Raw genomic sequence first — 24,110 nt, 5'->3', positions numbered from 1 at the left:
CAAAAGGTTGTGGAACCGAGGGGTCATAAGGATGATCCTTGTTTTGGTTGTGGGGAGACCGGACATTGGAAACGCAATTGCCCGGTCTACCTAAAAGAGCTAAGAGACAAGAGGAATGCGGGGCATGCCTCGGGTAATGTCTTTATGATTAATATTGAGCTAAATCTTATTTCTTCTAACACATGGGTATTGGATACCGGATGTGGAACTCATATTTGCAATTGGTTGCAGGGGTTCAAAAGGAATGAAGACTTAAAGAAGGGCGAAGTGAGTCTTTTCATGGGCAACGGTGCAAGGGTGCACGTGGTCGCTAGAGGAGACTTCACTTTATCGCTTCCAAGTGGTTTGGAAGTTGTTTTGAGAAATGTTTTGTATGCTCCTAGTTTGACTAGGAACATTATTTCTGTGCACCTTCTTAGACAATGTAACTTTGACTTTAAATTTGTAAAATCAGAAATGCATGTATCATCTAATGGTATCTTTTATTTTAAAGCTGTACCAAACAACGGTATTTATGAATTGGTTCATGACAATACCTCAAATAGCTCATTATATCAAACTTCCACTAAAAGACTCAAAAAGGATTTGAGTGATTCCTACATTTGGCATTGTCGTCTTGGACACATAAACAAGAATCGTGTAAATACTCTCCAAAAGAATGGTCTTTTGAAAACAAATGAGTTAGGTTCGTTTGATGAGTGTGAATCTTGTATTCAAGGCAAGATGACCAAAGAGCCTTTTAAAGGTACAAATGAAAGGGCTAAGGACTTGTTAGGTATCATACATACGGATGTATGCGGACCTCTCAAGCCCACTAGTAGGAATAGTGAAAGGTACTTCATTACCTTTACCGACGATTTTAGTCGATATGGGTATGTGTATCTAATGAAACACAAACATGAAGCCTTTGAAATATTCAAGGAATTTCAAAATGAAGTACAAAATCAGCTCGACCGAACAATCAAGGTACTCCGCTCCGATAGAGGAGGCGAATACCTAAGTGATGCTTTTCAAAGTCATCTTAGAGATTGTGGAATTGTTTCACAGCTCACTCCTCCTGGTACTCCTCAACATAACGGAGTATCCGAGAGGAGGAATCGAACACTGTTGGACATGGTTCGATCAATGATGGCACGAAGCTCACTACCACCATCATTTTGGGGATATGCGCTACTTACAGCGGCTCGTATTTTGAATATGGCCCCGACCAAAAAGGTGGATCGAATACCCTATGAAGTGTGGCATGGAAAGGTTCCATCCTTTTCATATTTAAGGGTATGGGGATGCATAGTTTATGTTAAACGTGACACCCCAAATAAGCTTGAGGCTCGATCCATCAGGTGTATCTTCATAGGATACCCAAAGGATGATATAGGATATATATTCTATGATCCTAGTGAACAAAAAGTGTTTATTTCACGCAAAGGTTACTTCTTAGAAACTAGGTTCCTTATGGAAGGACCTAGTGAAAAAAGAGTGGAACTTGAAGAGGTTCAAGAATCACTGGATGATACACAGTTGGTCGATACTAGTTTTCAACACGAGGATGTTGAAGGTGATCAAATGGTTGATCATACACACGTTGCTCGCAGATCTAGTAGGATTAGTCAACCTCCCGAGAGATATGGATTTCTCGTGGATGGTTGCTACTTGGTCGATTCGGATGAACCGATCTCCTACAAAGATGCTATGTCACAACCTGATTGTGAAAAATGGCTTGAAGCCATGAGCGCCGAGATGCAATCCATGCACGATAACCAAGTTTGGGAATTGGTTGATCGTCCACTTAACTCCAAACTGGTTGGATGTAAGTGGGTCTTCAAGAAGAAGACCGATATGCATGGAAATCTAGATACTTACAAAGCACGACTTGTAGCGAAAGGTTTCACACAAACTCAAGGGATTGATTATGATGAAACCTTCTCGCCGGTCGCGATGCTTAAATCGATCAGGATATTATTTGCCATTGCAGCCCATTTTGATTATGAGATATGGCAGATGGATGTCAAGACCGCTTTTCTTAATGGATATCTTGAGGAAGATGTCCATATGGTTCAGCCTGAAGGTTTTGTCGATCCATCTAATCCTGACAAAGTATGTAAGTTAAGGAAATCAATCTACGGGTTGAAACAAGCATCACGGATGTGGAATCATCGTTTTAATGAAGAAATCAAAGCGTTTGGTTTCGTCCAAAACGGTGATGAGGCGTGTGTGTATAAATGGGCTAGTGGGAGTATAGTCATGTTCCTTATTTTGTATGTCGATGATATACTTTTATTTGGAAATGATATACCAAGTATGGAAAGCGTTAAAGCGTGGTTAAGTAGTCGTTTCTCAATTAAGGATCTTGGAGAAGCGACATATATCTTGGGAATAAAGGTCTATAGGGATAGACAAAGGAAATTGATCGGACTCAATCAAAGTGCATACATTGATAAAATCCTGAAAAGGTTCAGGATGGAAAACTCTAAGAAAGGTTTGGTACCTATTCCTAGAGGAACCGTGTTAAGCTCATCCCAAAGTCCTAGCTCTAAGGAAGAGCATGATAGGATGAAGCATGTTCCTTATGCTTCGGCAATAGGATCTATTATGTATGCAATGATGTGCACCAGACCGGACGTCTCGTATGCTTTAAGCATAACGAGTAGATACCAGCACAACCCAGGTGACAGTCATTGGATGGCTGTCAAGAATATATTAAAATACCTTAGAAGGACTAAGGATATGTTTTTAATATATGGGTCTGGTGAGGAGGAACTCGTCGTAAAGGGTTACGTGGATGCGAGTTTCCAAACTGACCGAGATGATTCTCGGTCACAGTCGGGATATGTCTTCATTTTGAATAGAGGCGCTGTCTCTTGGAAGAGTTCGAAGCAGGATGTTGTCGCGTTATCCACTACAGAATCTGAGTACATCGCCGCTTCAATGGCAGCCCAAGAGGCTGCATGGATGAAAAAGTTCATCATGGATCTAGGGATTATCTCTACCATTCAGGAGCCCCTAGAGATATTCTGTGACAATGAGGGTGCTATTGCACAGATCAAGGAGCCTCGTGCTCATCAGAAAACGAGGCACATTGAGCGCAGATTCAACTACATAAGGGATGAAGTTGAAAAGAGAAAGATATGTATTCATAAAGTTCATACCGATCAAAATATTGCGGACCCACTCACGAAGCTCCTCGATAGGCCAAAGCATGAGGGTCATGTTTGTGCATTAGGACTTCGGTATTCTAGTGAGTGGATTTAATCTATATTTAGTGTTTTTTATAAGAACGAATGTAATGGGTATCTCATGAAAATTAATTATGTTTTAATTATTCAATGAGTTATGTTCTATATTTGCATGTTTAATCCATGAATGACTTATGTTGTTCTAAACGTCCGTAGTCGATCATACTTGTGGGAACAAGTATGAAGTTAAGACTATTATGAACCCGGATTGGTTGATATTCATGTGATGAATATAGGGCATAGGTTTGCCACCAAGGTTCATAGATATTTGTGGAATACAAATATTGGACATGATCCGCTCTCAAGGATCACTGCATGGAGTTAGTGCAACTGATCATAAGTAATCCTTGAGTAAAGGCGAGTATCATTGTGTCCTTTGACCTGAGATGCATATTGGATCTGGTTTCTCATCAAGTCTGATAACTTGACTCTCTTCTTTGTTATTTCGGTAACACGATGACGTGTAAGAAAGAGCTCAGATATCATATGAGATGTCAACGAGGATGTATGCAGTCAAGATGGGATTTGTTCCTCTTATGTGTTGAGAGTTTAGATGTCTAAGGCCTGTTAAGTTAAATCATTGAGAGAATGATCACTCTGTGTCTCTTCGATTTGACAGGACATCTAGTAACAAAGGGATGTAATGATAAGACTTACCTATATCATATCAAGTATGGACTTGAAGGGGATGATGTTATTGAATGGCACTTAGTCAAACACACTAGGAGTGGTGACCTGTTGTTAGGCGGTATTCACCATTAGCATTAACTTCTTATGAGTCACGTGCAAGTGGGAGATTGTTGGAATACTGTATGCCCGAGACACATAATTAGGTTAATGTGGCTAGTTATGTTTGATCCAAGTCGGGTCATACCCAATAACGAGTTAGACACACACCAATTATGTATTTGTTAAGATAAGATCTATAAGACAAATACAGAACACGACGCATTCAGAAAATCGGGTTTCTGAATACTTACTTGAAAGTGTTAAATAAATTAATTGGTTAATTTATTTATTCAAATAATTATTATTGGAATGATTATTTAAATATGTGTTCTTTTATAAAATGGTTTATAAAAGATGGGGTGTTTATATATATTTTATAAAGTATAAAATAAATAAAATAAAAAAAAAATAATAATAATAATAATTATTGGGGCCGGTTTTAGGGTGGGCCCCACACCCCAATGTCTTGGTCAAATTTTGTCATGTATTTGGTGGAAGTTGAGTAAAGGTTACTTGACTAAAAACTAACATGATGAATGAAAGGATTTGAAAAGGTTGAGTGTGAATATATAGATATTCTTTCAAGTAACCAAATACACTTTCAAGTAACAAAAGAAACACCACTCTCTTTTCTCTCTTGTTTTGGGTTCGGCCGAAAGCCAAGAAAGGAGGTTCGGGTCTCGGTTTCTCGTGTTCAAGCTTCCTAATATAGCTCGGTGTGTGTTGGAGGCTCGGGGTATATTCCGTTTGAGGATTTTCCTTTTGAAAGTCTAGCATCAACATCATCATCTTCTTCAACATCAACTACACTCTTAAAGGGTTAAGAATGTAAGTGTTTATAACTTTGATAGTTTAGTTTTTCCGTATCATTTGATCCTTGCTTCGGGTTTCTAATATATAGATTATTGGTAATCTTATGACATGAATAAACTAGGTTGTTCATGAACACATCTTATATAAACTTGTAATATATACATATATATAAACACATGGATACATATGTTTAGTTTGTAAATATCACGCTTCCGCCTTAATTGTGACTAGTTAAATGGTTAACTAAGTTTAAAATATCCATAGAAATCCAACACAAAATGTGTATTCCCGACTTTCATTAAAGGAAAGAAAGGAAAGGAAAAATGGGTGAAATAAGGAAAAAATTACGGATGATCTCTTTCCTTCCAAAATGAGAGAAATTGAGGAGAGAAAGGAAAAGGAAAAGAAAATAATAGAAAGGAAATGAAAATGTTTAATTTCGTTTTTTCTCTCGTTAAATAAACTCGGGAACACAGCGTTAGGGTGGATGAGAAGAGTGTTGTGTATGATTATGGTGTTTTTTGGTAATTTGATACGGCAGTACAGGATGTATAGAATTTTCAATTATGGGTACATGAGAGGAGCATCATTTAGTGGCAGTTCATGGTTATCTCATGCCTAACATTTTTAGTTCGTTTGTCTTTTTCTTTCTTGTTTTAATTTCTTATATTATATTTTAGGGACATACTAATTCATGTTTACGATTTAGAGTCAATACCATGTCGACCAAATTGGCATCGGTTCGCCGCTGCAATGCCCGAGTTTTTCTTTTTTGTTCTTTTATTTTTTCGTTTAATATTTTATTCTGTTTGTTTTTTATTATTTTTTTATTTTAGGGTTACCTATATGTGTTTACGATCCAATACCCATACTAATTATGTTAATTTTTTGGACTTACTAATTTATGTTTTATTTAATATGTAATTGTTGTATTTGAGCGTTAACAAATTTATTTTTTGGTTTAGTTTCAGTGTTGTAACTCGATAACGACCATATTCGTGTCCATTTGTAGTTGTACCACGCTGGTTTTATCAACCATTTACACGTTCTTTTCACTAGTAGAAAAAATGCCTTACATGCGCATTATGACATGCGTTGATTTATGACGCGCAAATGTATGTGTCATTAAAATAGCGTCATATTTTTAAAAAATTTGAAGATTTATGACTCTTATTTTTATGGGTCATTAAACTAGTGTCATAAATTAAAACACTGACTTAGTGTGTCATATGTGCATGTCATCTTGCGATCCAAATGAAAATTTGAAGACCCGCCCAATTCTCTCAAAATAGATACCAAGAGCCAAGTTATAACTATGAGTCCCACGATCTTCTCACAGTACTCTCTCACAATTGAACGCTTTCTAGGGTTGAGTACAACTTCGGCCATCGATCAGTTCTGCTACACCACGACGCCATCTAGGGTTCAATTGGCTAGGTTTTGCTTATTTGATGAAAAAATTTTCTGTCGATTAAATGATTATTTGAGGTATATGCCTTCATTTTGCCTTATTCATCTACTGTGAGGTACATGCCTTTAAGTATGCCTTCAACATTTCATGAGATTTCTCACTCTGTCATCGTTCGCATATCTGATATGGCCTTCAAGTATGTAGGTATTGGTTTAGATCTGTTTACTTAATTCGTTTAAGTAAGCATGCTCGTATTTACCGGTTGAATTAAGGTGAACCGCAACTGTAGTATAGTTGAGAATGAGCTTGGGGTTTTGCTGGTGCTAGTGCATCGTTATGTTGTTTATGTGTGACTTAAACTTAAAATTTTATGAGAATTTTATGTTTATTGGAGAAACAATATGTAACTGTTTTGAATTTGATAACATGGAATTCAAAATTGTAAGTATGAACACAGAAGAATAACTTGAATTCTATGAGTTTTGAGATTTGTTAGGGGTTCACAGAAGTTTAATTTCTTCCATTCTGTTGTAATGCTCTATGTAGGGATGAAAAATAGTAAATACCGAATAGATCGTTACGGTGCCGGTATTTTGGTAACTTACCCCTTCAATACCGCTTTAGCATTATCTTTCTTTTTAGCAGCAAAGGTGTCTGAACTTGCGTTTTATTTTTGTAGCAGCAAAAGAACATTCTTAGCTTATTTATATGAGATAGAACTTCAAATTGTTATATATCGTTGATTACATTTAATTTATTGAGCTTATTTGAGCTGTTATTGTAAAAAAGATTCTCAAAGTAATGTGATTCGATAAAATTCTTACAAAACCAAGCTGAGATAACCATAACAAAACCAACTTCATAGAATGCCAAAACTTACAAAACCATAACAAAACAAAGTTTTTTCTTGCTGTGATAATGGCTCAAAAAGTCCCAAAAACCAAATAACAAAACATGATTTTCAAAAGCTCGATATCATTTATGCTCGGCTTGATTCGAGTTTTTAACGAGCTGACCTGGAGTAGCTCACGAGCAGCTGGGCTAGGTAGCATAGTTGTCAATAGCGAATAGCGGTAAATAGCGACGGGTCACCTATATGCTACATAGCGAATAGCGGTAAATAGCGACCGCTATTTCATATTTAGCAATAAAGGAGTAGAAAATTTTTAAGCAAATAATTAGGCTTTATATTCACAAAATAAGCTTTTACGGTGGAACTTGTAGAAGGTGCAGCTGTTTGGTCGATAAACAAGCCTTAAAAATAGGTTTCTACAATTTTTTATATTAAAAAATAAAATAAAAATTAAAAAAAAAACCCTAAATACCGCTATAATCACGCTAAATGACCGATATTTAGTATATAGCGGTCTATAGCCGCATCACTACATAGCGCGCTATAGCGCCCGCTATCATCGCTATTGACAACTATGCTAGGTAGTTAATTATATTTTGTAATTGTTATATTAAATACACTATAGATGTGTCTATGGACTCTAACAAGAAAGCAGGACAAATCACCGATCCTTGTGTTGTTTGTCATTGTAAGCGCTTTATATTATGCAAATGTTGCAACGAAGCGTAGGTAAAAAGTACAGTTCATGAATATAGATTCTGCAAGGTTGGTCATTGCAACAAGTTATTAATATTGTAATGACAGAGTTATGGTGATCTTTTATTCTTATTCGTGCTACAATCTGACATAAATTGCATTGCTTTATCTTGTGGAAATAGTAATTTTTATTCAACATTTTTTCATACCACAGGACAGGATTATTATGATGAATCTTGCTGCTGCTTTTGCAATTGAAGGAATTAGTATCACTATATGATGGATCTCACTTGAAGTTGTAAACACTTTTAGGGAACATAGAGTATCTTGTGGCAGAAGAAAGTTTCATGGACTGTTTAACTACCTAAAGAACTGCAGCATGCCAACTGATTCACCAAAATTGCAGGTTTGTAACTTCTACCCGTTGTCTTGTTTCCACAATTTGTCTAAATTCATTCTTTCTTGTGTGATGTAGTATCATTTTGTTTGTAAATTTAATATTTGGTTGCAATCAAAACTCGAGTGTGATGGTTTAAAATTTTTATTTTCTTGCATACATATGGTCAAGAGGTCATGCTAATAATATTATTGTCACAACATCCACTATGTTTATACAGTTTGTGATTGGTCTAATGATAATAATTATATTATCACAACATTTGTTGAAGTAACAAAAAAAACCCATGAAAACTAACCTGACAGTTTCCATGAACTTTTATGGTACATCATTTGTGATTGTAACACCTTGTGTCTTTTTAATAACTATTATAGTTTGCATCATGTAAGACTACACCAGGTGGTCTTTTTCTAAAGCTCGAGTTTGGCTCATGAGTCATTTTTTCAAACTCGAGCTTGACTCGTTTATTATTCAAATATGTTTATATATATGTATGTATATTTGAACTCCCATAGCCTTTTTGAAATAAAGAATTTGATATTGTTTGTCATGCATATTAGATTGTTAGTAGCATCTGGTAGTTGAATGTCAGATTGTTACTAAGCTATGGTATTGCCTGAATGTTAAATTGCTAGGCATAAGCTTTGAATTTTGCTTCATCTTGTTTAACTTCCATGGTCTTATTAAACTTAAAAATTTGATGTTGTTTGCCATGAGTTCTAATATTTTCTTTGTTTAATTTTCTTCTTAGGTTTGGGAAGACAAAGATGAATACGTGGATGCAATTATTGATGGAATTCGCAAACAATGGTCAAGTTTTGTATCATATTTTATTTTTTGGTGATGTATTGTATTGACAAACTATGTTTTTGTTAACTTAACAATTTTTGTAATATTTGACTAATTTCATGAAATGAATAGTTTTGCAGCTATATTTGGGTCATTATTGTAAAAATTAGTAATTATGCAAATATATATATACTAAAAAAACTATAAGATGACACGCATAAATGGGTTGTCATATACTAGTGTCGTAAATGCGAGTAATGAAAGCGTGTCATTAATGCGTGTCAAGAAACATGACGCGCAGATGCGTGTCATGTTAAATTTATGACTGGGGCTTCATTGACATGCATTTGCGTGTCATCTGTACCTCTTAATGACACGCAATGCGTGTCGTTAAAGGCATTTTTTCTAGTAGTGTTTAAATATGTTTTTTATCTTAAGTTATACGAGTGTTAATGCTACAATTCACGTTTATTTTTTGGGTTTATTAGCGTTATTGTTACGAATTTAACCGATACCGATCAAACTTTAATTACTTATAATGATCTTGATAATGACTAACTAAACTAATGTGACTTGAAACATTATTAGTTTATCGATGATACTATCGAACGTATTGAAAGTTATGATACAAAACATTGTAAATAACAATCATAGTAGACTTTTTAACTTTGATAGACATGACCAAATTTGACTGGTAGACATGATCAAAATCTAGATATTCATAAGTATGAGAATACTATTCAAATTGGACGGCTAATGGATTTCATAAGTAGATAGCAGAAATATGCAAAAGTGTTCAATTTTAAACATCAATCATATCCCTACTCTCACAAGCATGATCATGCTAATAAAACTACTCAACAAAACATCATTAAAACCGAGAAAAATCAAGAAACACAACACAACATTTTGCAGAATGCAGTTACTTGCTACTACCAACATTCTTGGTTAAAGAAACCGACCTCTTTCGCATACTGCTACCAACAATTTGCAGATCATCACCCTCATCGATAATCTCCACTTCTTGTTCTTCAACGATTTCCTCATGATCATCATGATCATCATCATCGTCGTCGTCGTCGTCGTCATCATCATCATCATCCTCATCAATAATCTCCACTCCTTGTTCTTCAACAATTTCCTCATTATCATCACCCTCATCAATAATCTCCGCTTCTTGTTCTTCAACAATTTCCTCATTATCATCATCATCCTCATCAATAATCTCCACTTCTTGTTCTTCAACAATTTCCTCATGATCACCACCATCTAAACCATCATCATCATCATCATCATCACTAGAGCTTTCTGGCTCCATTAAAGCCTTCCCCTTTGACTCTGTCTTTTCTTCATTGCTGTTATACTCATCTGAATAAGTGTCGCTAATTATATCGAATATATCGGCGCTCTCTTTCTGCCCACTTTTAAACGAAAAACTCTTGCTTTTCTTATCAGAGAGTGGAATTAGTGGCTGTGATTGTGGGCTTGGTGCATCTCTTCCCAAACTGTATGTGGTTGAAAGCTTTCTCTCTATACCTTCTCGTTCTTTCACCAAATCCCCCAGTTTTTCTAGCATTTCATTGCTTGGTGATCCCTCGGCTGTTTTTTTCTCCAGCTCGGTGATTGTTCTATCACATACCTTCTTTTGAAGCCGAAGCGAACTCTGCAAAACGACGACACATGACTGTTTATTAATGATGTTGTGAAGTATAATTTTCTTGTTTCATTTATGCAGACAGATACTTTATCCAAACACCAATAATTAAAGGCACTTACTCTCTTTTCCAGAAAGTTTCCAAGATCTTGATTTTGAAGCTTCTTTTTCTTCCAAAATACACAGCAAAATCTTACCAGGGCTGCTAGCAATATCAACGTAATTGTTTCAAAGAAGAGAAACAATTCGATTGCTTTCTCATTACCTGAATGAAGTATGGATATTAATTAGTATAACTGGATGCAAAATTCTATAGTATGAGATTGAGTGGTATGCTTATAGTTTACCTGTGTAGATGCTAACTTTCTTGATGTCCATCATTGAACAGGTTGATGTGAGTTTCTGATCTGTTAAAACAAAAATATTAAAACACAGATTAATGTAATAATAATGTATAAGGTTGTTACGTGTGCTAAAGCATGAAAGCGGATTCCCAGTATCTGCATCAGATTGAAATAAATAAAGTTATAAGCTCCAACATATTCTAATTCAACACGATGATCTCAAGAACCAAAATAAATAAATAAATAAATAAATAAAAAACCTTACTTGAAATAGAAAGAAAATCAAGAAGTATTCTTTCATCCACAACAAAAAGCCTTAAGTCACTCTCGAGAAACAAATTCGATACCGCGCCTATTTTAATTATGAAAAAACAAAAGGTCAAATTAAGTCGTTTTCAGTTATTTGTAAAAATGTCGACTTTTGATGACAGTGAAGAAACCAGATCACCAGGATAACTTTCAGACCAATAAACATTTCCTGTTGCAGGAACCAGCAATGTAAAAATCGTCTCTACCGGTCTCGTTGCAGAAACATATGTGTTTTCCTCATCCGTACGTCTAATCATTCCCGCCATTTTTGTCTGAGATATATAAACCGCATAGCCAGAACAATCAAGAACCGGTTTGACTTGAATCACAGTATCCGTTTTCTTTCTTGTGTGAAATTTCTTCACAATCCCAGATGGTGAGATTGAGTAAAGAAATCCATCTATCGAACCGATAGATATCCAACCTGTAAGTAAATCTCATTCAACAGAAGATACATCAATATTTCGTATATTCTTAATAACTTAAGTTACCATTAATATCAACAACCGGTGCAGGGTTTTGTGAACCTAATGGGCCGATATCATTCTGCCATAAAACGGATCCTGTCAACACATCTAAAGCCAGAATAATTGATCTTTCTGGAACAGTGATGTACAACCGACCATTGTTTCCAGCAGTTATAGTGAAATTCTTATTCAGATAGCTTAAATCCTGAATCCACTTTACATAAGTACCGAGAAACGACATTGCATAAACTTCTCCTTGATTATTGGAAAACTGCAACAGTAACAAGAACTTAATACCAATATTAATCATCAAAACGTAATCAACAAACCGTGCTTACATATAAATTAGCATCACAATGATCAAACACAGGGGTTGAAACAATATAACATCCTGTGATACTCTTCCTACAACCGTAACGGAAACGAAATCGATGCATTTCAGGTCCGGTGCCCCACTTTGTTCTCCCATCAAACCCGTAAGCATACAGTCCCCATCTTTTCAAATTAACAATAACACAAGAAGCAGGTATGCTCGCTGTGAGCCCAAGAATCACAGTATCATTTGGCCATAGGACACCGCTTCCCAGGCCCAAGAACACTTCCCCTGCAGATTCAGGAGTTGTCATGTACATAGTATCGACTTTTAGTACTCGGTTTTCTGCAACCAAATATACCTGCCAAATAACCAACAGTCATCCATCATATAACCTAACCTAACCAACAGTCATCAAGAGTATGCTAATATTTTATTACTCTTATACCTTTCCAGAAGCACCAAGAGCTGGTGTTATATCAGCATTGCAAGTGTAGTTAAGAGGTATTCTCTTTATAATTGAACCATCATTCTGGAATATTATTAAGTCCTTTTCCAGACATATGTAAACCTTTCCTTCAGTGACCAAAGGATTTGAGAGTGTTGTTGTTGGTATAGGACGGTGCCTGTGACCTAATTAAAATCATAAAATTTGTAAAAAAAAAATAATAGTGATTAAAGCTTAACTTAGAAAAGATAAGATAATAATAACCTGAAATCAAGGGAAGATCTGAAGCAGCAGAATGTAATCCGAGCATATAAAGTGTAAGAATGTGACTCAAGATTTTGACAATCGGTGACATGGTTGAGTAAAGATCGAAACTTTTTTAGGGTTTTCAATGGAAAATGAAGAGGAACGGTTATTTAACTGCCACTAGATGGCGGGAAATGCAAAAAGATAGACACCCAAGAGATAAAAATAGAAAAATTCGAAAAAAAGAAATTTGTACAATATAAAAATTAAACTACTACAATAATATATAAAACTGGTTTATAATGAAGTAAACCAACCAATATTTCAATTTATGAAACTAACAATTTCAATGTATGTACATCATTCCAAACTTTAAATCCACTATGATATCAAATACCGCGCTTTCATTTCACAAGATTGAACCAAAATTTGCTGGGGACCGAACGCAGGAGCTTTCGTGTTAAATCTACAAATCAGGGTGGCTTAAAACGGACTCACCATACCGGCTAACTTCAACAAGGGTTCGGGACAAAGTCGTTTTCTTGTAGGTGCATTTGCAACCTTAGCGAGTGCAGTAGCATCACCAGCATGTATGTAGTTGACTATATAGTCAAACAGCTCGTCTTTACCGCCTCTTAGAGGATCCTGTACAGTTGGCAGAATCCCAAAATTCAGTTAATTGTCAAAAAAAAAAATAAATCAATTATGTTCTAAAGTGAAAAGTGAAAACTTACTTGAACAAATAAATCTGTGTGGGTTTTTCCTTTGTATAGTATTAGATCAGCTGACACACCAGCTTGCTTAAGAGCTTCCACAAAAGTCGTACTGCAAGACACAAATTACTTATAAATGTTGATGTATTGGAGTAATAAATGATGTGATAAAATGAAATAGGGAGTTTTGACTTTTGAGTGAGTCAAACCTTGCAAGCGGTGGTATTGTAAAATCTTTGGTACCATGAAAAAGAATAATACGTGGTAGGATAGCAAAAGCATTTCTAACACTCAGATCCTCAATAATCATTTCAGGAGAAAATTGTTTCAAGGATTCTTCGCCTTCCATTATACTGCCATAGCATGTTAATAGTTAGGTGCCTGTGAAAAAAATGACCAAAACATACTGGTTTATTGAATGTTATTTAATGCCTTAAAAATATAGAGCGGTGGAGGCCTCGTCGTTCAAAATGTTCAATTAGATTGGGAAGATGGTACCTGTTGAGTTACAAGAGAGAATAATTTATTTGGCTAATGTGATTAGTTAAAAGAAAACAAATGTTTTTAAGAGAGAATGTTTACACTCCGGATAAACCAAAATACGCTTTAATCTGAGAGATACTCCAAGAAACACTTTCTCCCTTGAATTCATTGATTGCTTGCAGAAACAGTGCACAAGAAGAAATATGTGCACCAGCAGACTGTCCCATTAAATAAATCCTATTTGGATCACCTCCGTATTCAGAAATATTTTTGCAAACGAAAGATATTCCTTGAGAAACATCATCAACCATATTGCTGATTGTACCTTGAGGAAAGTTCCTACATGCAAGATTCATGCAAAATAAATCTTAACTGAAATCATCAAGTCTTCACAAGATTTGACGAAAAAATGATAATTGGATTTATTAAGTCACCTGTAATCAATGGATGCTACAATGATATCTCTTTGTGCTAACTGAAGCCCTAAAAGAGCACCCCATGCTTTATACCCTATGATCCATGCTCCACCAGTCACAAAGATGACTACTGGTTTTGGGCCATCTATATTATTCGGTAAGTATAGATCCAACCTAAAGAACAAATTTACATTCACTGATCATATGCATAAAGGAACATAACGTGCTAAGGTGATATCAAATCACAAACCAATGTTACCTGTTTCTAGGTTGATCGCCATAAATTATACTTCTACGGACTTGGCTTGACATGCAAAATTGATATAAAACTGAAAACTTGTAATGTAGAAATTTAGCTTAATCATTCAAGATTGAAAATTTGAAATGTTGTTATATGTGAATGTAACAACTAATCACTAAACAAACCAACCTTTGAGGAAACCGGGCATCAAAAGCATTGCATAAAGAAGTAAGGCAAGAAGCCTGAGCATCCACCGGCGGCCTAACCTGGTAAAGAAACATTTATATGATTAGACCAAGCGTAGTGGAGGACGTGGGAGGCGTCAATCCCTTCCGCATCAGCTCCAAATTCTCATGAAACCAAAACAGAGGGGCGGTAGACGGAGGAGGCACCAATTGGTTAACGGGCTCTTTTTGTGTGGGGCAACCAATAGCATTTTCGCACATGCATATTTATAAGTTAAGAAACGATTAAATAATAATTGCGTTGTTAATTAAACCATTACGTGTTTTTGAGTGAAAAGTTAGTGAGACCCCATGCTTGCGTGGCAATGAGAGCGTTTTTCACGTTTGTTGTAAAACCAGTACACATAGTCTTAAAACTATACATTTAATAGCCATGATTAATCATGACCTATTAAAAATGAAATGATAATATTATTATTTGTATGAAAAGCTAGCTCTGTAGAAACATTGATCTAACATTACTAATAATTAACAATGAAATAAGAATAGAATATAATATAATATACCCTAGGTAGCGAAGGAGAGTAAAAGCAAGGCGAGTAATGAGATAAGTTTCAGAAGCAGCATGTCCGATTTCACGACTGAAGGATTGTGATCGACTCAGACAAGGAGAATTATTATTCGCCGGCGAAGCATTGGCTGAGTTTATCCGACTTCCAACGCTGCTGCTGCTGCTGCTGGTCCTAAAGCGTAAGGAATCAGGAGGAGTATTCATAATTCAATTCAATTCAATTCAATTCCCGGGGAAAGAAATAATAATAATTTGATTGACAGGTATTATTATTATTATTGATTGGGTTGTTGTTTGTTGGTATTTACGGGTTACGTGGATTTGAATAGGGTTTCTTTCTGTATCAAATCGAAAATGAAAATTAGAAGCTGTAATTCCATACATAACGAATTAACGATCCAAAATCATCAACCAACCAATACAGATTTTAATTATTCTTTTTTGTTTTTGTTTTTTCAATGCACTACTTTCTAAAATTGATTTTAAAAAAATAAAGTTGGAAAGTAAAATAATATTTGGCAAATCCACAGAAACATCTAAACCTTTTGTTATTTTCTATATTCGATTGGCTTTTGTTATATACGTATTTATTTAGAATAACAATTTAAAACTTGAAAATTATCCATTGGTGCTTTTATGGTACCATTTCCGTCAATACTCACACGGGATTAAAAAAATTCAAAGCTATATTTAAAAAATAAAAAATAAACCTCTACGTATGTATGTGACATTATTATATATTAAAGGGTCACACAAAATAAACTACTGGGAGGACATCAGCTAATATATTAGTTAAAATTTATTATCCAGATAATAGTTGTTGAAATTATATCATAATCAGATAATAATTCCTAATCATGATAATAACTTACCGATTTTTCATTCAAATATAATACACATTATTTTACGGCATACAAAGGAGAATATATTAGTTAAAATCAAATCAAATAAATTAGAGGGAATTACACGGATCATTCATTTTCTATGACAATTTATACATTTTATCACTACTATAAGGTATCATAAATTAAGAATATGGTCCCTAGTGCTCACTAGTTTACTCAAAGACGTTTACACTATGGACGAAACTAGGACGACTTAAGTAATTTGTATGGATCGTATCTATAGTTTTTTTTATACCTATGATTAGGATGTGAAATTTTGGCATAATACATGAATGATATACTAGATAGGGTTGGTTATCTGCCATATTATTTCCGCGGCTATCTATACTGTAATTATACGTAAATCAATATTGACAGGTTATGTTTAATGACATGGCAACTATTTGAACATATTCAAACATAATGCTTGTCATTGTCATATTGCCGTTAATATTTATATGGTTCAAACGTAAAATAAAGAGAATAAGAAACATAAACTACGTCTTGTCACTTGTCAATAAAATATAAATTCATACAAACCTTAGTGAAGTTTCTACAGACGAATCATTCCCACGTTGTGTGGATCGAAATGATTGATATTCCATGCCACATGCCACTTTTTGCAAGTCGCCTTCATGCTTCTAGCACAAGCAATAACTTTATAACCATTAATAATTAAATCAAATTATTGAAACAAATATGTATATTGACCTTCTAGTCAAATTGCACAAGGTAATGGTTAAGGCTTGGACAGTTAGCATACCGTCTATCAAAGATTTCTAAAGAAAGTTTTGTTTTTTTTAACTAATGTAAGAACATGCAAATATTAAAACTAAAAGAATTCTAATTGTCAATAAGTATAATGATTAGAAAAACACATATCAAAATGCAGAATAATAATAAATCATTCTTAAATTGTTAGAAATTTTTTATAGCAAAATTTACATGGAAAACTTGTCACAAGACTACTACCTATAAAGAATGACCAAGATGGCAATCACCATGCTAATATCATCAGATTTTATATACACTCACGGTGTAAAAAAAATCACGCAAACAACCTTAAACCGCGTATCTAGCATATATCTTAGTTATACTGCACCGCATAATAAAATGACATTGTTATGAAAACACGCTTCACGTTTCTTCAACTTCTCCAGCTGGTTTGAGAATTATTGAAATATTCAGAACTGTAATCTTGACTACCAAACGCCATCCTTTGAAATAATCTAATCTGTGCAGAATGTTCTCTCGAGTCAAATATTTCACTTTGTCCTGGTTTCATCCCGTTTGACAAATCTGTTGTGAATTCAACAATCGAGTCTAGAGCTCTCACCACCTGCACGAATCATTTCATGTTTTTGGGTATTTCGGGCAAAAAATAATTACATGTTCAATGAAACAATTATTGCCTGGCTCATTCGTGGTCGTTTTGGGGCTGAATGGCGAATGCAGGCTGCAGCTGCTTCAATCATCCGGAACATTTCTACCTGCACGTAGTTCTTTCCCAGCCTTGGATCTACCAGTTCATCAAAATCCTCATTTTCAAGTGCTTGATTCAGTAGAGGTCGGGCCTGAAAGTATATGATGAAGACCAATGAGTTGAAGTTTAATAAATAGAGAGAATTAATTTCTGAAAATTTGAATAGTTTATCATAACCCTACCCATTCAACCAGGCTTTCATCACCAAGGGGCTGGGATGCATCAACAGGCTTACGGCCAGTGATGAGCTCTAAGACCACCACCCCGAAAGAGAATACATCTGATTTTTCAGTCAGCTTCCCGCTTGAAGCATACTCAGGAGCCATATATCTGAGCAAATCACAAAAATATTTCATTTTACTGCTGTAATATATATTTTTCTTATTTACAAACATGGAATATTGGATTTTAATAATCCCTATTGGATGGTATTGGCCGATAATAATCCCTATTCATTTTATCGCCACTGACGGTCCCAAATTCAAAAAAGTTGGCCCTCAATGGTCCCCCTTAAATATGACTTAACGACGTTATAGTTTTTTCTGAATTTCAAACCAATGTTTTAGGGCTTTTGATCCTTAGGAGAATACGAGTCGATTGGTGTAAAACTTAGTTCGAAACAGTGCTTCAAAATGACGAAACAATGTTTCAATTCGGGTGTTTGAACTTACAATTAACCAAAATCAAGCCGTTTAGATCATTGTTTGAAGCTAAGTTTTATATCATTCGACTCGTATTTTCCTTCCGATTAATAGCCCTAAAAAGTTAGTTTGAAATTCGGAAAAAAATATAACGTCATTAAGTCATTTTTAACGGTGGACCGTTGGGGGCCAACTTTTTTGAATTTGGGACCGCCAGTGGCGATAAAATGAATAGGGATTATTATCGGCCAATACCATTCAATAGGGATTATTAAAATCCAATATTCCTACAAACATTAGCATTAAGGAGAAACTTAAGCACTACTTTGGATGAAGCTTATTTCAAAAATCCTATTCAACCAAGCCAAGGCTCAAGCCTATATCAGTCCACAGTACCCGATTTGTAGACAAGCTGCACAACGAACTCATAGGAACCAAGCCTATACGATCTAATCAAGGTTCTAGCTTTAGGCAATTCAATCCAGCCCAAGCTTAAGTTGTGCAAGCTTAGGAAGCCATAAAAAGAATCCAAGCCTAACTACTTTTTCATGAGCTGACCAAGGTAGGGATTAGCTCAATTCACATACAGCAGTAATAGCCAAATTCTGCTTTAATAATTCTCAACAACCATATAATATTATCAAGAGTTATGTTCCTATTCTAGTAAAATCTAGGTTTTCAGAAGAAAAGCACAAAACAATACGCAAAGAAACGAGACATTTGTTCAAGAGAGAGTATGTTTAACCTATTGATGTGATCGATACCAAACCGGTACCATACCAAACATACCGAAAACAAGTGAAAGCATAAAGTTCCGAATACCTGTACTGATTTTGTTGGTTCGTAACAGGTATCACTGAAAATACCAAAAAATACAGAAACCGGAGGATACCGAAACCGAAAACACGAAACAATGAATACCGGTAACGGTACTGATGGTGTTTGGTCAGTATGATTTTGATATGGTACCGATACTCGGCAAAAAATGCTCATTCCTAGTTTAACTAACTGGATACTGTTAAGAGGTTACTTACCCAAAGGTGCCCATGACACGAGTTGTGACGTGTGTATTTGAATCCATTGCCAACTTTGCAAGCCCGAAATCTGCCACCTGCCAATTAAGTGATATAACTTTTAAATGCAGTTATCAAAACTTTTTGACAATCTCACTTGCTTTTCTTGAAGGCAGAAAAAACAATACAGTTTGCTAAAAGCCTAGAATGAGTGATTTTAACACAAATCGAAGAAACTAAAATGCATATATTTTCACTCATCTTATGGAAAAAAAGATAGGCTTAGGGGTGCTAAATACAACTGTCAAATCATGTTGAAAAGAGTAAGATACCTGAGCATCAAAGTTGTCGTCCAATAGGATGTTTGATGACTTAATGTCCCTGTGAATGATCCGTGGATGACCTGATACAAAACAGAAACAGCAAAGTTATAAAATTACAAAAGTAAAAAAACAAAAACAAATCTCAAGACTCAGAACTTACAATCTTCATGCAAGTAAGCTAAACCACGAGCTGCACCAGCAGCAACTTTAATCCGGGTCGCCCAGTCCATAACCGGTCTGCCTTCACCTACAAACAGATAAAATATAATATAAAAGTTTGAAACTGCAAAAAACATTATCCTAAATGAACAAAAAGATCCAAAACGTACCATGAAGATGATAATGAAGGGTGTCATTTGGGACATATTGATAAACGAGTAATCTTTGATGCTCAGAGATGCAATAACCAACAAGGGAAACTAAATGACGATGATGGACTCGACTAATAATCTCAACTTCAGCTCTGAACTCTCGTTCTCCTTGACCACCACCAATTTTCAGTTGTTTAACAGCAACTTCTCTCCCATCTGGTAACAGCCCCTTGTAAACACACCCGAACCCACCTTCACCTAAAAGATTGCTTCCAGAAAACCCATCTGTAGCCTCGGATAACTCTTCATAACTGAACCATGCCCTTGAGTTTTCCACACCACCATGGTCTGGTGAGTACATGGATTTACTTAATGATGGGCTCCCAGATAACGGGTGAGATGATGGTTGGGACCTCAGAAATTGGGAGTCTGTAGACCACATAAAAGTTATGGAATTTAATAACCAACTACCAGCAATAAAGGCGCATCAAATACAAAATGTGGTTTAATAAATTACCTGATTTTTGGGAGGAAGCAGATGGTGAAGGCATAATGTAGTGAACATTAGGGCGACGGGCTCGTCTTTTTTGCCTTTGTTTGAACCACACTGCCATCAAGAGGAGAGAGAGTGTGACAATACCGACAACCACGCCAATTGCTACTACGCCACCTGTTTTTGATCCGCCGGATGAGCCATTTTGTCTAGCGTTTGTGGTGGTGTTGGTTGATCGTGCGGTTGGTTTCTCGGTGGGTGAAGGGGGTGACTGTAAACCAGGGGTTGTGGGAAGAGATGAATTGGTAGGGGGCGATAAAGGAGGCGGTGATGAGGTTGAAGATGGTGGGGTGATGGTGGTGTTTGAGGGGGGAGCGGGTGAAGGAGGTGATGGAGGGTTTTTGGGCGGGTTTGCTGTTGGTGGAGGTGGAGAGGCGGAGGCTGGTGGCGGTGATGGAATGTTTTCTGGAGGTGGTGGGGAAGGAGGGAGTGACTGAGGAGGTGGCGGAGACGGGGTAGCGTCTGGCGGGGATGGAGACGGTGGAGAAGCGGTTGGGTCTGGTGGCGGTGGAGACAAAACTGGAGCAGCCGGGGGAGTGGCGGTGGCAGGAGGTGGTAACGGTGGAGGAGTGCTTGCAGGTGGTGGTGCTGCAGGTGGCAACGGGGGAGGAGAGGCAGGTAATGCTGGTGCTGGCGGTGACGCATCTAGTGGTGGTGGTGGTGACGCATCTGGTGGCGGTGGCGGTGACGCATCTGGGGGGGGCGGTGATGCATCCGGTGGTGGTGAATTGACGATTGGTACTGGAGGCAATTGAAGAGATGGAGCTGAAGGTGTATCCGGAGGCGGTGGAGTTGCAGTCGCCTGATCAGGCTGAGACACGGGAGGAACAGGCGTAGGGTTTGAAGAAGCAGGTGGAACTGCTGAAGGTGACGAACCCGGAGAAGGTGAAGATGAAGCCATTAAAACAATACTTAACTTACCTTGCCAACAAAATGCTTTAACTTTACTCTAAATTCCCATCATTAGTTCCAGAATGTAGCAAAAATCACCAATCCCAAGTCTCAATAAATCAATATTTGGCAAAGAAAGTCAAGAATTTATGATTGCAAATTTGACCAAATTGATGATTCAGCAATCAAAAACCTAAATTCCCAGTACAAAAATTCAAGATCTTGACATAAACACGGAGAAAAACCCCAAACCGAAGAGTTGGTAATCAAACGAAAAGTCCAAGCATTTCAACAAACAGCTGGTGCGCAAATCTACAATGAAACCAAATCCCAAATCTCAAACTTCATAATTTAAGCAACAACATGAAAAAAATAACAAATTGATGTAAACCCAGATTTCCAACAAGTATCTAACCCCCAAAATCCAGATTCAAATGCAAATGCAGCAGGTAATTAAGTAACAAGTACTATAGTAGTTAAAACAAAACCCTAACAAAATATCATATAATTTATTTACCTAATAATAATCTTTGTTGATCGACACACAGTCACGGACTGGGACGTTGATGATTAAAATTAAAGTTGGAATGAATAATAAGTTTTGTAATTTTGTGGATCTGAGAAAATGGTGGGGTTAGGCAAGGGTAACGTGGGGACGACTATGAGCAAAGTAGTGTTCACATTCAACAAGATTAGATTAGATTAGAATAGAATAGAGGTGAGAATGTGATCGTAGAAGTGAAGTCAAATAAAACATCATATCATATCATATCATGTTGGAGAGTTTGTGGTCTGTCATAGACTCATTGTGACCGAGTTAAGGTACCCAGATTCATAGGGATTTTCAACCATTTTTTATTTATGGACATAACATTATTATTTGATTATCTGGTAAGTTATCTTAATTTACAGCAAAATATTAAAGTTGTTGATTTTTGTTTAAGTGTATCTTTAGTCTTAAATAAATATTCGAATCATCATTATTTTCATACATTAATTAATTTTGATGAATCAGATCTGACTAACGGTTTTATGACCCCGTGTGATTCATTCAAAGCTGGATAACTCATTTTTGCCCTATATAAAGTTTGTACGTGACTCAACAATGAAGATCTTCACAGTTACCTAGACGGTCAATTTGATCCAGTTAACAAAATAAAACACTTTAAAGACAAAAAAATAAATAAATAAAGGAAAGTCATGTTAAAAGTGAGCAGGGTTTTAAATTTTCCTTATTATTCATGAATGCATATTTAAAGGAATTAAATTTATTATAGAAAAACATATTTTATTATTACCCAATAATCTTCTGTTTTTAATGTTTTAATTATTTTGGACCGAGTAAAATATTAATATTAAATTGAATCAAATAGGTTTATTTTGCTGCACTTTTCACGCGTTTGTTAAACTAATCCTAATAAACAATTATTAAAAAAATAAAAACTTGACTCCAAATTTTAATTATAAAATGCTATAGATAGAAGTAGAATGTTGGGATTGAACAGCTCATGTTAGTTGGGAAACAACCTCTGTTAATAAACATGAGAAGCATGACTAATGAATCTCCATTGATGTAACCAAAACCAGCTAAATGTGTGTCTTCCTTTATAAGCTATCCCTTATTTGATTTATATCATGCAGAAACTCTTACTAGCAAACGTTCCATCTAAGCATTGTTTCTTTCAAGTTCCTTAACCGAATTCGTCAGCTATCAATGCGAACCTAGCTGCACTTGCAACCGATTTTCCAAAAGGTATAAAGGCATGCTCTCTATCATAATAGAATAAAAACCATTAGGGTGCACGACTGCACCGGGCATCATTGGATAAGACCATTCGTAGTGGGGCGTTTCCCACATCAAGACTCTCCCAAAACTCTATGAACACCGCCCCCCTCTAAGTTATGAGCTAAGTTTTGGCATTGAGAGTTATCCACAAAACGCCTCTCCCCATCTCTTCCAGCCAATCAAATTTTTTGTCCCACATTTTTTTATTTTATTTATATTAAAAAAATAGAAAGAATTATAAAAATAATGATTGCTGGAGAGTTTTGAGGTTTTTTACCACTACACCATTTTTTACAAAACTTTTCATTGCTGACTGGGATGACACGTGTCACACAATGCTCATATGTAAAAGATTTTGACTACACATGGTCTAACCCCATCAAATAATTTGGGTACTTCGGGAACACGACCCCATGTGCCTTCGGTAGTGAAATTGGGTTTTGAACCCAAAGAAGAAGCCGAAGAATTTAGATACTTTTGGGTAAAAATGAGGTGACAGTGCCTTAATAGTTAGTAATTTTGGGTAATGTCTTGCATAAAATCATCAGTGATTAAGGCCGGTTATGATTATTTTTTAACTTCTTTGAGTAGCGTAAGTAGTGATAAATCATGTTAAACCATGTCAACTTTCAAGACCGTGAATTTCCAACACCACCCATGAGTTAATTACTTACAACCATCAATATTAATGGAGTAAAATCATTTGATTGGTGTGGGTTTGTCTAGTACTCAATGGGAGGTTATTGAAGGCTTAAGTACAATAATAACAAGATTAACTAACTTTTAAATAGTTGGTTAAGTTATAAAACATATTTAGACAGGTTGAAATAAGTGGAGAGCGGCCACTAGAAAACTGATGGTGTTGTGACGCTGAATTGCGTCGGAAAAGCGTCAGAAATGACCGATTCCGACTC

The 24,110-nt window shown here is 35.9% G+C and overlaps 3 protein-coding genes across 3 annotated transcripts; all 3 read right to left on the bottom strand.

The window, feature by feature from the left end:
• Positions 1-9,748: 9,748 nt before the first annotated feature.
• LOC143636074 (protein GAMETE EXPRESSED 3-like) lies at positions 9,749-12,923 on the bottom strand. Its single transcript, XM_077103759.1, has 10 exons — positions 12,721-12,923; positions 12,457-12,641; positions 12,034-12,369; positions 11,720-11,966; positions 11,368-11,652; positions 11,185-11,271; positions 11,043-11,075; positions 10,923-10,982; positions 10,698-10,840; positions 9,749-10,584 (listed from the first exon to the last, which is right to left on the bottom strand). Exons 1-10 carry the CDS (start codon positions 12,809-12,811, stop codon positions 9,844-9,846), a joined length of 2,208 nt encoding a protein of 735 aa, XP_076959874.1. The 5' UTR covers positions 12,812-12,923; the 3' UTR covers positions 9,749-9,843.
• A 102-nt stretch (positions 12,924-13,025) lies between these two features.
• LOC143636075 (putative isoprenylcysteine alpha-carbonyl methylesterase ICMEL2) lies at positions 13,026-15,515 on the bottom strand. The gene is made up of 9 exons (XM_077103760.1): positions 15,307-15,515; positions 14,745-14,821; positions 14,574-14,643; positions 14,333-14,488; positions 13,998-14,237; positions 13,848-13,913; positions 13,625-13,768; positions 13,437-13,527; positions 13,026-13,347 (listed from the first exon to the last, which is right to left on the bottom strand). Exons 1-9 carry the CDS (start codon positions 15,513-15,515, stop codon positions 13,186-13,188), a joined length of 1,215 nt encoding a protein of 404 aa, XP_076959875.1. The 3' UTR covers positions 13,026-13,185.
• A 1,582-nt stretch (positions 15,516-17,097) lies between these two features.
• Positions 17,098-21,522, bottom strand: LOC143636073 (proline-rich receptor-like protein kinase PERK8). Its single transcript, XM_077103758.1, has 8 exons — positions 20,484-21,522; positions 19,985-20,395; positions 19,816-19,902; positions 19,665-19,735; positions 19,354-19,430; positions 17,861-18,008; positions 17,608-17,769; positions 17,098-17,534 (listed from the first exon to the last, which is right to left on the bottom strand). Exons 1-8 carry the CDS (start codon positions 21,418-21,420, stop codon positions 17,343-17,345), a joined length of 2,085 nt encoding a protein of 694 aa, XP_076959873.1. The 5' UTR covers positions 21,421-21,522; the 3' UTR covers positions 17,098-17,342.
• Positions 21,523-24,110: the final 2,588 nt, after the last annotated feature.

Source organism: Bidens hawaiensis, unplaced genomic scaffold (genome assembly GCF_021521415.1).
Source record: "Bidens hawaiensis isolate Kalapana, Puna unplaced genomic scaffold, B.hawaiensis_p1.1 tig00007761_1, whole genome shotgun sequence".
Taxonomy (NCBI): Eukaryota; Viridiplantae; Streptophyta; class Magnoliopsida; order Asterales; family Asteraceae; genus Bidens; species Bidens hawaiensis.
This window is presented reverse-complemented; position numbering and strand designations above follow the sequence as displayed.